This window comes from Tachyglossus aculeatus, chromosome 2 (assembly GCF_015852505.1).
Source record: "Tachyglossus aculeatus isolate mTacAcu1 chromosome 2, mTacAcu1.pri, whole genome shotgun sequence".
Taxonomy (NCBI): domain Eukaryota; kingdom Metazoa; phylum Chordata; class Mammalia; order Monotremata; family Tachyglossidae; genus Tachyglossus; species Tachyglossus aculeatus.
Genome location: NC_052067.1, coordinates 30889394 through 30903980, shown reverse-complemented (window position 1 = coordinate 30903980; position 14587 = coordinate 30889394). Strand labels below are relative to the sequence as shown.

Genomic DNA, 14587 nt, shown 5'->3' with positions numbered 1-14587 from the left:
TGCTGCAGAGTGAATTGATCAGGACTAAGTTGAGAGAAACCCTACTGAGTCCTCTCTTTTTTGGAATGCTAGCATTTTGTTGGTTGCTGAGTAGATTTTCAAAACTGACACTGTCCTCTGAAAAGGGTTTGAAACTTATTTCTCTCTTTATGGTTCTGTTGCCACTGCCCTCTCCCTCTATTTTGAAGCTATGAGCCCCCTGAGGGAGAGGAGCCAGAATTGTGTCTAATTCCCTTTCCCAGTGCTTAGTACAGTGTTCCACCCACAGCTAGTGCTTAATAGATACTTTAACTACTACTATTATTACTACTACTAGATTATTTCCTAAGGAACAATAAGATTAGATGATTAAAAGGAGAAAAATGATTGAAAATAAAAGACTGGTAAATTTCCCGTTATTTTTATATTCACTATCCTTTTTATAATATTACCTTGCCTCTGGCACTTTGAACCGCATCCTGAGTCCAGCTGTTACCCTGACTAATCCCTATTGGCAGATGAATCCTGAATCCCATTTGCACACTCAGCCAAAAGATCTTATCCTAACAGAGGTAAGGGTGTCTCAGAATAATCAGCATTTCTGAAAGAATTTATTAATGACACTTTTTTTTCAATAAAACTCCTTCACAGAAGGAAGATGCTTCTTTGGACCAGGGAAATACATTCAAGCATTAGCAATGAATGAGGGGCACAGAGTAGAAACGGCTTTTCCACAGAACTCGTTGGTTTAGCCCTCCAAATTGATTTAGTCATCTCTTTATATATATATATATATATATAATATATATATATATATATATAATAGCATTTATTAAGCGCTTACTATGTGCAAAGCACTGTTCTAAGCACTGGGGAGGTTACAAGGTGAGCAGGTTGTCCCACATGGGGCTCACACTCTTAATCCCCATTTTACAGATGAGGGAACTGGGGCACAGAGAAGTTAAGTGACTTGCCGAAAGTCACACAGCTAAGTGGCAGAGCTGGAATTTGAACCCATGACCTCTGTCTCCAAAGCCCATGCTCTTTCCACTGAGCCATGCTGATATTCACTGAAACAAGCAGTCCCCTGACCAGCATTTACTGGTGTGCTTCTTATGGAGGGAGATTGGGATCCTCAATAAATCCACTAGTGCATATCTGAAGGCCATTTTTCAGTGTTCAGGCCAGCTGTCTACATCATAAAGTGGGATATCACCCCAGCCAGAATAGGGGGGATGAAGGGTATCACTGACTTGGGTTGTAACAAAGTCGGGGCTGAGCCTGCCTTCCCACCACCTCCATTGTGCTGAAAGACACAGACAGAGCATCATTAATTTTGGATTAATTGTAAGAGCCTTCTCAGCTTTGGAAGAAGTAGCAACCCTGAAAAATGGGACTCTAGTTGTTTTTACCCATATCAGTTGAGGCCCTCTTGGCTTTTGAGCCATTATACTGTCACAAGAGATTGGAAAATAGATGAAGATAATAAAAGGAGAACTACTAAATAATGGATTACTGTAGTACTGCTAAATGGAATAATGTTGTCTATTAGGGTCTCAGCTTGCAAAACTTCAACAGAATCACACAGATACAGTCTCTGGAGAAAATAATTGATTTCTCTGTATCAGCAGCGTCAAGATGTAATTCTTCTCTAATTATTTAAGAGGTTCTGGACGAGGACAGGACTCCTGATTCCAATCTCTGTCTCCTAATGTGACCTTGGAAAATCTTAACCTCTCTAGGTTCAGCCCTGGCTAGGCGATTACATTACTTGCTGGAAAGATACTAAAATCCACAACTGGAAGGAATTTAAGAACAGAACATTTTCATCATTTTGGATGATAGATAATACTAATTTTTGGATGCTTTGAAAAATATAGGTAGTCTTTTTGAAGCGGGTGGATCTCATTGAAATTAAACAAATTCTTTGAACGCCATGATAAATATACAACATAACAAATAACAAATGAAAGTTCTAATTACGTGAATCAACATTTGAAACCTGTTGGGGGGGTTTGTTTCAGTATGATTTGCACGAGGAGGGGAAGAGGCTCAGAGTAATTGGTGCCACTAAATTTAGGAAAATTGTGACTAGAAAGGAAAACATGTCTGGTAAAAGAATGATGTGGGGCAAGAAATTTTCAAGCTAAGAAGGTTATCTTAACAGATGCTTGCTAAATAAACAAAAAGGAAATCACAAAGTTTTTCCCTCACATCAAATGAAGCCTTGGTGATACCCAAAGCCCATGGCTTATGCGCTTGTAATGGCAAGTAGGTGAAAGCAAGCTGTGAGTGACTTAGAGATGGGCATATCCACCTTGCACAGGTATTATTATTATTATAGGAACTCTGTGCTTGCATCTTCCTTGAAAGGCAAGGAATCATCAGTGGGATTTAATGAGCACTTACTGCAAGCAGTGCACTGTATTCAATGCTTTAGAAAGCACAACAGAGTTGGTAGACATCTTCTCTGCCCACAAGTTTACAATCCAGGAAATGAGACTTTTTACACAGAGAAACGCCCTTACAACAAATTCAAATCTGCATATAGGCCATTTATGCAGTGGCAAGAGGCAGTGAATCATTTCAGAAATTGTCACTGAATAATCTGTTTCCCCACGGAGCTGTTATCTTGAAAATTCCTCCGCCGCCTGCTTTGCAGAGCTGCCCCCAGCCACTGATGCCATCTAAATGGGGCTAATGCCTTCTCATACTTTGGAGGACTAATGAGTAACAGACTGTATAATGCTCTCCTGTTGGTAATATTCTCCCCCAAGAGCTTAGCACAGTGCTTCACCCACAGTAAGCACTAAATAATTAAATACCACCAATTAATTGAAGGAGGACAAGATTTAGGGGAAAAAATGGTAGCATGAACTGCCTTTGCAGTCAGTCAATTGTATTTATTGAGCACTTACTGTGTGCAGAGCACTGAATTAAGCACTTGGGAGAGTACAGTATAGCAATGTAAGAGACACAGTTTCTGCCCACAATGAGCTTACAGTCTAAAGTCAGAATTAACTCTGGTAAAAACAATTCTGTTGAGGGAAAAGATGCTATCCAGTAATCATGGCTGCCCTGCCAGCTGAGTTCCTTGCTTCCTGTGAGCCTGCACAGAAAGCTTGCAATGACTCCTTTCCCGTGGGATGATGATACATTATTAATATCAGTGCCCTCCTTGGGTAAATGTGTTCCTGTCTTCCATGGATACCAAAGGCCTTAGAGAATAATATGGAAGGTGTAGTGATTAAGAACACAGCAAACTGAGTTTCACGCAGCTTCTCTATTGCAGGGCTTTTCCCTTCAGACCTTCTAAGTTAGCCAGGAAGTTAGAACTGTACTGAGAAGCAAATCCCAGGAGAAATAACAGAAGGGCAGTAGGTACCAAAGCCAGGAAGAGAATGAGTTACCAGGCTCCAGCTTGTAAACGATCCTAAATAACTTACTTGGCTGATTTTTCGATTTGGCATTCGGAAAGAAGAAACCAGAAACAGAGGTTAGCAGGTGGCATAATTTCCCAGGGAAGTAAAACTACCTAAGGAAATCAGGATGGTGCCAGGACAAGTGACAAAGTAATGAGAAGCATGAAGGCAAACTGAATTCCCAGACCAGATGAGGCTTCTCTCTATAATTACAAATGAAACACAATGTGATAGAGAGGATTCTTTAGCTGAGAAATTAAACCCTTCTTTGGGAAATTGGTGAAATACTCATGGGCGCTAATTTGAATATTAGAATTTGAGTGTGATAACTACTCTTTCTATCTGAATCAGAAATGCAAGGGCCAGTGGTAGAAGCACCAAAATCACATTCTGCATTGACTTTGCTGAGGTTGAGAGATCCAAGCTGAAGACTTTTTTGGTGATTAGGAATTCCCCAAAACAACAGACCTTTGAATTTGAGTTGGAAGTAATGGGGCACATAGAAAAGTTGTGCTTGATTTCATTTGGATTTGATTTTTTTAGTCTGCATTTCAGGGGATGGCCCCTATCTATATTGTGTGCATGAATCATCATTCCAGCATATAACCGTAATAATGATCTCTTCTAAGGGGCATGTGCCAACCCCTTCAGCAATCTACACAAACAAGCACATTATCTTACCTTTTTTTTAAGGGCTTCTATTTTGTTGAAGAATTTCTTGCCGATGAGTCACTGATGGCCCCAGAATTCTGCCCCACAAATAGCAGGTGGAACCCAGTCACTCAGCAAAGCCCTGGAGAGATGATGGAAAAAGAAAATAGTCTTATATTTAAATCTCAGACCCTGCAATGCCCTGCTGTAAAACAGTCCCCATTCAAGAGCAAGTAGCATGGCCCAGTGGAAAGAGCCTGTTCCTGGGAGTCAGAGGGACTGAGTTCTAATCCCACATCTGCCAATTGCTTGCTTTGTGACCTTGGATAATTCACTTAACTTTTCTGTGCCTCAGTTAACTGCTTCTCTAAAATGGTGATTAAATCCTACTACCTCCTACTTAGAATGTGAGCCCCACGTGGGTCAGGGACTGCGTCCAACCTGATTAACTTCTATCTAATCCAGTGCTTAGAACAATGCTTGACACATAGCTTGTGCTTGAAAAATAACTTTTTTTAAAAAAACAGAAGAGCCCAAGATCTTAACTAGTCACCTCACTCCCACCCAAATATGACTGCATTTCCCTGATACAGGATGAAAAGTGACTATTCTGAAAGCACAAAATAATAATTGTGGTGTTTAATTGCTTACTCTGTGCCAAGCACTGCAACTAAGTGCTGGGGTAGATACAATTCAATCAGGTCAGACACAGTTCCTGGCCCACATGGGGCTCACAGTTAAATGGAAAGGGAGAACAGTATTTAATCCTCATTGTACAGATGAAGAATCTGAGGCACATAGGAATTAAGTGATTTGCCCAAAGCCACACAGCAGTCAAGTGGAGGAGTTGGGCTTCAACTATCATGTCTACGCTGCTGACAGCCAAATCTACATCTCTGCCCCTGCTCTCTCTCCCTCCCTAAAGGCTCATGTCTCCTCCTGCCTTCAAGACATCTCCATCTGGATGTCTGCCCGCCATCTAAAACTCAATATGTCCAAGATGAACTCCTTATCTTCCCTCCCAAACCCTGCCCTCTCCCTGACTTTCCCATCACTGTGGATGGCACTACCATCCTTCCCATCTCACAAGCCCACAACCTTGGTGTCATCCTCGACTCTGCTCTCTCGTTCACCCCTCACATCCAATCCGTCACCAAAACCTGCCGGTCTCACCTCTGCAACATCGCCAAGATCCGCCCTTTCCTCTCCATCCAAACCGCTACCTTGCTGGTTCAATCTCTCATCCTATCCCGACTGGATTACTGCATCAGCCTCCTCTCTGATCTCCCATCCGCCTGTCTCTCCCCACTTCAGTCTATACTTCACGCCGCTGCGCGGATCATCTTTGTGCAGAAATGCTCTGGGCATGTTACTCCCCTCCTCAAAAATCTCCAGTGGCTACCAGTTACCCTACGCATCAGGCAAAAACTCCTCACTCTCGGCTTCAAGGCTGTCCATCACCTCAGCCCCTCCTACCTCACCTCCCTTCTTTCCTTCTACAGCCCAGCCTGCACCCTCCACTCCTCTGCTGCTAACCTCCTCACTGTGCCTCGTTCTCGCCTGTCCCGCCATCGACCCCCGGCCCATGTCCTCCCCCTGGCCTGGAATGCCCTCCCTCTGCACATCTGCCAAGCTAGCTCTCTTCCTCCCTTCAAAGCCTACTGAGAGCTCACCTCCTCCAGGAGGCCTTTCCAGACTGAGCCCCCTCCTTCCTCTCCCCATCCTCCCCACCTCCTTCCCTTCCCCACAGCACCTGTATATATGTTTGTACAGATTTATTACTCTATTTTACTTGTACATATTTACTATTCAATTTTATTTTGTTAATATGTTTTGTTTTGTTGCCTGTCTCCCCCTTCTAGACTGTGAGCCCATTGTTGGGTAGGGACCGTCTCTATATGTTGCCAACTTGTACTTCCCAAGTGCCTAGTACAGTGCTCTGCACACAGTAAGTGCTCAATAAATATGATTGAATGAATGAATGAGTGGAACCACGTCTGCTGACTGCCAGTACTGTGCTCTTTTCATTAGGCCATTCTACTTCTCTTAAATGATCCACTTAGCATTCTGCCACTCACAGACATTGTTGAGCAATATTCGAGAAGCAGCCATAAGGAAAGAGCTTTCCTGAAATAACCTTCAGCTCTGTTGGTGAGGTTTTCATTTAAAGATTATTCCAAGGAAGTAATTCTTTAGGTGGAAGAATCCTTATTGAAACTGTCAAGTTTCCTTTTCCTCAAGCTTGGGTGGGCTAACAGTAATCTTAGTAACTCAAAGAGGTCGGCCACTGGAAATGAAAACGTTGACTCAGGGAAAGACTGAAGTGATGCTAAAGAGAAAAGCAGAATAGTCTGAGGACCACAGAACAAATATCTTTAGAAACCATTCCCAAGTTGCTCTTTGTGGGGTTTCACCTAAGAAGAACCCTGCAGCCCCTTTCCGTCTGGTCACGCAGGAAGGGCTGCACAGTCACCTTTCTGGCCAAGGTGAAGTACAGGATAGCATATTCTTTAACTGTGCACTGGATAAGCAATTTCTGGGTGGGGTCTTGATTTTTGTTCTTTTGTTTTTAAAACCCAAAAATGAAAAGGTTCATTTCATTCAAACAAAATTCTTGAGTTGTCTGAAAACAAAAGAATAACTGTTACAAAATATAAACCTGTTACTTTCACTGGACTAGAATTTTTTCCAATCCATCAATCAATCGTATTTATTGAGCGCTTACTGTGTGCAGAGCACTGTACTAAGCGCTTGGGAAGTACAAGTTGGCAACATATAGAGACAGTCCCTACCCAACAGTGGACTCACAGTCTAGAAGGGGGAGACAGAGGACAAAACCAAACATATTAACAAAATAAAATAAATAGAATAGATATTGGTTCTGATATTAGAAAAATGGTTATGAAGAGATTCAGCTATACATCACCATAGACTTTGTTTAGATAAAACATTTTCCTCACATAATGCTTACCAATGTTGTCCTCTACCTTTAACAAGAGTTGCTTACCTTTCTGTTTTGTTACTGCTTTTCAAACCCTTTCTCTGGACACATAATGCTTTGATTTCCCATGGCAGACTATGTGAGCGTGCAACTAACTTACCTACATTGGAAAAGCTGTTTAGGCATCTCAGTGAGTCAATCTGAAGCATGGAATCGGATCCGCTACATATGAGTTTTTGAAAGAGAAAAATGCTGCTCACAAAAGTAGTATTGTAGAAAGGTGTATGTGCCCAGGCACAATGAAGTTGAATCAAGGGCAAAGGTGCCTGGTGAGATTTTAACTTAACTCTGTGATTTATTCTGCCAAGCTGCATTTTTAAAAAGGCTTCTTGAGTAGTGAAGCTTTTCAAGAGTTGAGATCAAGGCCCAATGTTGTTTGAGGCCACTCCATGTTAAAACTAGCTGGGTTTTATTGATTAATAATCTGTGTATCCTATAATCTTAGGAAGAAACCCACTCGACATCCATATTTTGTCCAAGAGCAGATGTTCTGGTGGAAAGTACACACAAGAGAGAGAAGATTGCTGATGAGTTCTTTATGGCAGGAGTGAGGAATCCGATTCCCCTGTATTGTCCAACAGTGGATCATAGGCTCCCACAAATAGTGTCCCTGACCACTCTACCTACTTCCTCTGAGGCAAATATGATTCTGGCCCAGTGAGGGAGGTGAAGGATAAAATCAGATCCCCGAGACACTGCCCAGAGGATCCCTGAGAGGACGGTGCCTTCAAGATTGAAGCCATGAGTCGTTTGTTCTGCAGTCTTGTGGTCATCCAAGGGCCAGGCCCTTGGAAATGACCTGAATCCTTACGGTCGGCCAAAATGAACTGCCGTCACTGAGATGATCGGGCTAAATGAAAGAGATTCCGTCCCACTTGGTCTAACCTGGTCAGGAGTCCTGACCTCCACTCCGTGAGGGGGCCAGTCCTCAGGATTGGAGGAAGAGGAGGGGTAAGGCCCAGGGCCAAAGGACAGTCTCTCTGTGGAGCTTCAGTTCCAATGGTATGTCCATCTGTAGGATTCTAATGATCACCTTTCTCTTGGCTTTTTTTTTTTGGCAGGTTACATCCTTAACCCAAGAGGTCTCACAACTCAGCAAAGATGTAAAGAGCATAATGCATCTTCTGGAAAATGTAATGCTGTCCCAGAGACCGTTGGGATATTGCTCAGTGCATAGCACATCAGTGTGTCCCTCCATGGAAAGTTTACAGACCAGAATGACTTGGACTACGCATCAGCCTTGTATGCACAAGCAAGCAGGGAACACTGCTTGCCCCAAAGCACAACTGTGTCATCGCAACTCCATATCTGACATTTGGCATTTGGATCCCAGCTCTGTGGGAAGCAGCCCTCAAAGAACTGGAGCCAACGAGCAAAACCCTGAGGATCACAAACTGTATTACCCTTCGGGCCGTGACCGTTCCCCATCCCATTATCAGGTCATTCAGGAAGGTCACTTGCAATTTCTAAGGTGCGCCTCTCCGCATTCAGATTCCACTTTGACTCCGCTCCAGTCAATTTCGGCAACTCTTTCTCCGTCTGTCTGTTCTTCGTCAGAGACGTCCTTGCACCTCGTACTCCCGAGCAGATCGGAAGAAGGTAGTTTTGGCCAGGGAATGGTGAGTTCTCTCAGCCTAGAGAACTTGCCCGGATCTTGGGCCCGGGACGGGACGGCACCAGTTCCTCTAAAAACCTCAGAAGATTTTCCTCTGGAAATAGTGTCAAGCACAATGGAGGGGAACGATAGCCAAGCCATAAATGTATAATGGGATGTCTGAGAAGTGGTTTTTGAAACGTGTGCTGCAGCGGCTAGTTGCAGACTTACCACTACATGACTGCTTTGTTTTGCCTTTTCTCCTCTCGGTGATCGTGGAGATTTGCAAAACTGGAAATCCTGCTGCATAGGGAGCAAGCAGATCTGAAACTGTTTAACCCAATTTGTACTGTAGAAAACAATTTCTAGATTCTAGAAGCATGCCGAAAGCATTTTCTACAGAGGTGTTAACTTATCCGTCTGGTTGGCAGACTTTTGCGGTAGTCCGAAGGCCCTGAGGGTCAGAACAGTTGGCAGTCTAGGACAAGATAATTTACAGATCATTTTTGACCTAGGAGGCCTCTGTTGCTGGAAGTGAAGGCTTCTCCTGAGTGCCTGATTGTCATTCCTGAACAATATCCATAGCACTGTTTGCGTCCGGTGATCATGGCTCCTGCTGATCTATTTTTCTGTTTCATGAAGGCAAAGGGACAATTATCACTGCATGTCATCTCTTAGACAATCAACCAAATAGAGTTGGTAGACAGTGGCTAGCTGTTGCACGTTATTTGTCATGTAAATGAAACCCCTTTATTTATCAGAAAAGGCTATTTTTATATACTTGGTATGAAATATGTATTTAAACTATTTAAACTATTTATAAAGAGACTAACGTTTCATTTCCATTTTGGTAAAAAGCTTGCCGTTTCAACAAGAGATGCACTACTGTAACGTATATTAGATCAAACTATTATTAAGAGAATGTAGTTTAAAAAATGGATCCCCTTTTATGTGCATGCAGTTTGCAATGAATGTATCCCCATGCTGATGGAGTATAGTAATATTTTATTAATAAAAACTCCCCCCCACCGAACGTCACATACGATGTTGAATCCCCAAACGTGAGCCTTGGAAACAGATAACAGCAGGACTCTCGTTTTAAGGTACAGTCAGTTCTCCTATAAGGCAAGGGCTGTGTCCTAGTTAAACTTGCGTCGAGGTGCCTGAGACTCGATCGAAGCCATGTCCTCACACGTAAAACCATTTTCTACTAACACTGCCTCAAAACCTATCCAAACACAGAGCGAAACAGTGTCTGAACTGGTTATCCATTATTCCTACCACCCAGGTTCAAGGTAAGCTTGTATTAGTGGTCTAGTATAAATCCCTCTCCTCCAGGTTTTGTAAATCTTGCTCAACAGAAATAGCCAGGACCTGAAAGCGTGCCTGTGGAATTTCAGACTTGAAGCAATAATCTGCACTGGTGTTGGTCATCTCCAAATAAAGCATGCTATAAAGCCATCTTCTAGAAATCCAAACCCACCCGGGCTGAGTTTGACATGGATTTGGTGCCCAGTGCCTCCAAGGAATTCTGAGTGAGTCTTTCTTTTGCTCTCTTTCCATTGAAAATTTAACTCCATCAGGTTTCAATAGTTTTGATTGAATTAGTAGTAGTAGTACAGCAGCTGCTGCAATATCTGATGAGCACTCACTTGGTGTGTGGCCCTTGGAGAGTACAGAATAATGAAGTAGAATGTTCCCTACCCGGAAGAATTTTATGCTGTCTACTTTCTTTTCTTGTTAATGGACTGAGAATGGGCATACTTGGTCAGACCAATGATCTGTCTTACTCAGCATTCGGTCTCCAGCAGTGTACTCAGAGGATGAGTGGAGGAAGAATTTGATAGGTTCTTTCATAGCCATCCATCCTCCTTAGCAGACACACACACAAAACCCCTACCTTCTAGCAAGTCCTCAACTTTCCCACTGATTACCTAAAAGTAATTTTCTCAGCCTATCCTGGCAAAACCCCGTGCATCCTCCCCCAACAGGAAAGTTAGAAATTCAGTCAGTTAAAAAACATCTTGCAGAACTTTCAGGGCCTGCTGTCAAATGATATGAGTGATTCCCAAAGCCAGGTTACAGCAACTGGGAAAACATTTACCTAAGGCTAGATTTAACTGCTAGGTAATCTTTAAATTTAAGATCGGGAAACAAACAAAAAAACCCACAAGCACTATTATTGCTTGAATTACCTGAACAATTTCCTAAAAAATGCTGTTGCCCTAGTGAAACTCTCAGAGAACCAAAACAATTTCAAATGCCTGTGTGGCAATGCTTCTGTCATCATATCCTTTGAAATGAGTCCCACTTCGCAATGTCGCATCCACTAACCTCCTCAGATCTACAGTTCACCCAAATGATCCATCCATCGAGTGGTGGATCGGAACAGTTACCACGCAGTTCCAGCCAGCAGGACACAATTAGGCTGATTTGCACCGCTCATTATTGAACAATAATTTATACAATTAGATGTTATGAGAAATGAAGTCTATCCTGCCAAAATCAATAGTATTCATTGAGCGCTTACTGTGTACAGAGCACGGTACTAACTGCTTGGGAGAGGACAGTGCAACAGAGTTGTTAGACATATTCCCTGCCCACAAGGAGCTTACAGTCTAGAAGGGAGGGGTAAGATTGAGGTAATTATCTGAATACATTACACAAAAAAATATGACTTTTGTCAGCCATTTAATCACAGTATTTCTGGAGAGGGCTGAACTAGATTGTGTGGGAAATGACATGATAGAAGAAAGAATAGAGATGACCTCTTTTGTCACAGAGTTTATAGGACGGATTTTGTTTTTTAGGTTTTTATGGCTTGAAAAGTAATTGTTCCTTTTCATTCCCTGTCCGAAGGACCCCACTGCAGGTAACTGGCTGTTAAATAGTTTTAGCTTTAAAGATGTGGGCCTTCTTGGAGACTGCCCATGCTGTCCCTAATTTCCCTTGCCCAGAGCTATTTAACAGTAAATCCCTCTACCCTCGGTTGCAGTTTTGTCCTTAATCATGTAGAACTAATAATAAACCCAACGTTTAATATTGTGTAGCAAAACAATAACACATAGGAGAGAGACATCAATTAAATATCTTTCAGGCTTCTTATGGTCAATCATTAGAAGCAGCATGGCTCAGTGGAAAGAGCATGGGCTTTGAAGTCAGAGGTCATGGGTTTGAATCCCGGCTCCGCCACATGTCTGCTGTGTGACCTTGGACAAGTCACTTAACTTCTTTGGGCCTCAGTTACCTCATCTGTAAAATGGGGATGAAGACTGTGAGCCCCCCCCGAGGGACAACCTGATCACCTCGTAACCTTCCCAGTGCTTAGAACAGTGCTTTACACATAGTAAGCACTTAAAAAATGCCATAAAAAAAATCATTAGCCATTACACTATTGTTGTCATTCAAACTAACACCCAATTTTCTAGTACAGTTCCAGAGGGAGATTTACCCAGCAACTATAGCTGTCGATTTCTAGAACGCACCTGATTTGGGGATTTAAAAAAAAGCTACACTTAGCTTATCTGTAATAATGGGAAGCAGAGAGTCCACGGAGATAATACAGTTCTCACAATTCAATCAGTGATACATTAAGCACTGACTGTGCGGTGACACTTTAATAAGCCCTTGGGAAAGTACAATATAAAAGTTGATACATATAATAATAATAATAATAATAATAATAATAGTGGCATTTGTTAAGCGCTTACTATGTGCAAAGCACTGTTCTAAGCGCTGGGGAATCAATCAATCGTATTTATTGAGCGCTTACTATGTGCAGAGCACTGTACTAAGCGCTTGGGAAGTACAAATTGGCAACACATAGAGACAGTCCCTACCCAACAGTGGGCTCACAGTCTAAAAGGGGGAGACAGAGAACAAAACCAAACACACCAACAAAATAAAATAAATAGGATAGAAATGTACAAGTAAAATAAATAAATAAATAAATAAATAGAGTAATAAATATGTGCAACCATAAATACATATATACAGGTGCTGTGGGGAAGGGAAGGAGGTAAGATGGGGGGATGGAGAGGGGGACGAGGGGGAGAGGAAGGAAGGAAGGGAAGATACAAGGTTATCAGGTTGTCCCACATGGGGCTCACAGTCTTAGTCCCCATTTTACAGATGAGGGAACTGAGGCCCAGAGAAGTTAAGTGACTTGCCCAAAGTCACACAGCTGACAAGTGGCGGAGCTGGGATTCGAACCCGTGACCTCTGACTCCAAAGCCCATGATCTTTCCACTAAGCCACAGCTGCTTCTCAACAAATAGCACATTTGATCACATCAACACATCAACATATGATCCGTGCTCCCAAAGAGCTTACAGTACACAGGGGGAGACAAAGTGAATTAGGGATAGGGGAAATCTAAGGCACTCTCGATCCCCATTGAAACATAGCTGAGCCACAAAGAGTTTCATTTCCTTTCACTTTCCAGCTCACCCTCTGGGAGAGTGCCATGAACACCGAAATGGCCCAAATGCAAGCACAGAGAAGGCACAGAAGACGAGCGGGGCCTAGACAATGGACAGTTGACTTTAGCAGCTAGATCAAGATAGATTTCATTCTCTTTAGCCTATTTTAGATGTCCTTCAATATTATCGGCGTGCCTGCTGGGACAATGTGCTGAGTGTTCTGATATTTGAGGGAAGAAGTTTGCTCGGACTTTTTTCTAGATATTTGTAAAATTCATTTTCCCCGGGCAGTGATTTTTGTTTGTTTGTTTCTGATGTTACAGAATGAGCTAATTTCTCCTCTTGGTGAAGCCCTATTGATTCCGTGGGGAACTACCTCTAAACACAAAACACAGTTAAGAACCACTACTGTCATGCTGCTACAGTTTACACTGGATTTACTTACCAGTGGTAACCGGGGGGAAAAAATCTTAGAAAGTGCGTCTTGCTCATAGTTTTCTTGGTTACTTTCTCCTATATAGTGCATCAGTTCCACCTTTCACATTAGGAGAGAATTGAACTGCCCCTGTTCATTGCTTAAACTAAGAGTCCAGTTTAAGCTCAAAAAATGCAGTGTTTCCTTCTTATACTGCTCTCCTTCCTCCATCAGCACTCTCAAAAATATTGTTAAATTGCCCCCAGCCACTTGGGTCTTCAATCCTTCAGATGCTAAAGCGGGGTACCATGTAGGCCACATGTACAAATGATCTGTATAACAGGCTTAAAAGTGCTTTTGGGCTCCAATTAAATACATATTTTAGGTCAGAGTATATTTTTGAGACCTAAATGATCACAATCATTTGCCTATTCAGGTGCAGTCCCTGTAAATTTTGTGACATGCCAAGAACAATCGGTAAGTGAATGCAAAAATGGCAAGAAGGAATTGTACTTGGAAGGTTTTCTCCTTTCCCATCCTGGCATCTCATTTTCTATTAAGATTTAACACCTTAATTTTTCCTCTTAGCACCCAAGTTGTCCCCCTAGGTCATTACCTAGCATGCATTTTTTTCAACAGAGCTGAATTTCAGTCAAAGAGAAATATCCCAACAGAGGGTTATACGGTCTGGGAGCTAACTCTGTAAGTGAAGAGACTCAGAAAGAAATGTTTGTTTTCTGGCACAGTCAAAAGACCTTTTCCAGTTGTCCTCATTGCTCCATCTTATTGGGAACAATGATGAAATGTCAACTCTTTAACAGACACCCTCCTTTCTGAATGTGCCTTTGACATCATGTGGATCAAACTGTTACTGTACGCTTAAAGGGTTTGGGAGCAAGAATTAAAATGTCATCTCTTGTATATAGCATGCCAGTGGGCAATTGACCTGTATAGAATTCTGGATAAATTGCACTAGATAAGAGCTCCAAAAATGCACATCCACAGTAGCATCAAGGCAGGTGGGGGAACACACCAAAGTTCTTTCTCCTGAATGATGTGCTCTGAAAGGTCGTGTGTGTACAAAGAGGTCAAACCAAAACAGAC

The 14587-nt window shown here is 42.4% G+C and overlaps 1 protein-coding gene across 1 annotated transcript in view; it reads left to right on the top strand.

The window, feature by feature from the left end:
- The window catches only part of KCNH8 (potassium voltage-gated channel subfamily H member 8), a 268495-nt gene extending 258828 nt beyond the window's left edge, over positions 1–9667 (top strand). Inside the window, exon 16 of the mRNA XM_038769533.1 lies at positions 8115–9667. Coding sequence (XP_038625461.1) covers positions 8115–8819 — 705 coding nt within the window. The 3' untranslated portion in view covers positions 8820–9667. The remainder of the gene's footprint in view (positions 1–8114) is intronic.
- The last annotated feature ends 4920 nt before the right edge of the window (positions 9668–14587 follow it).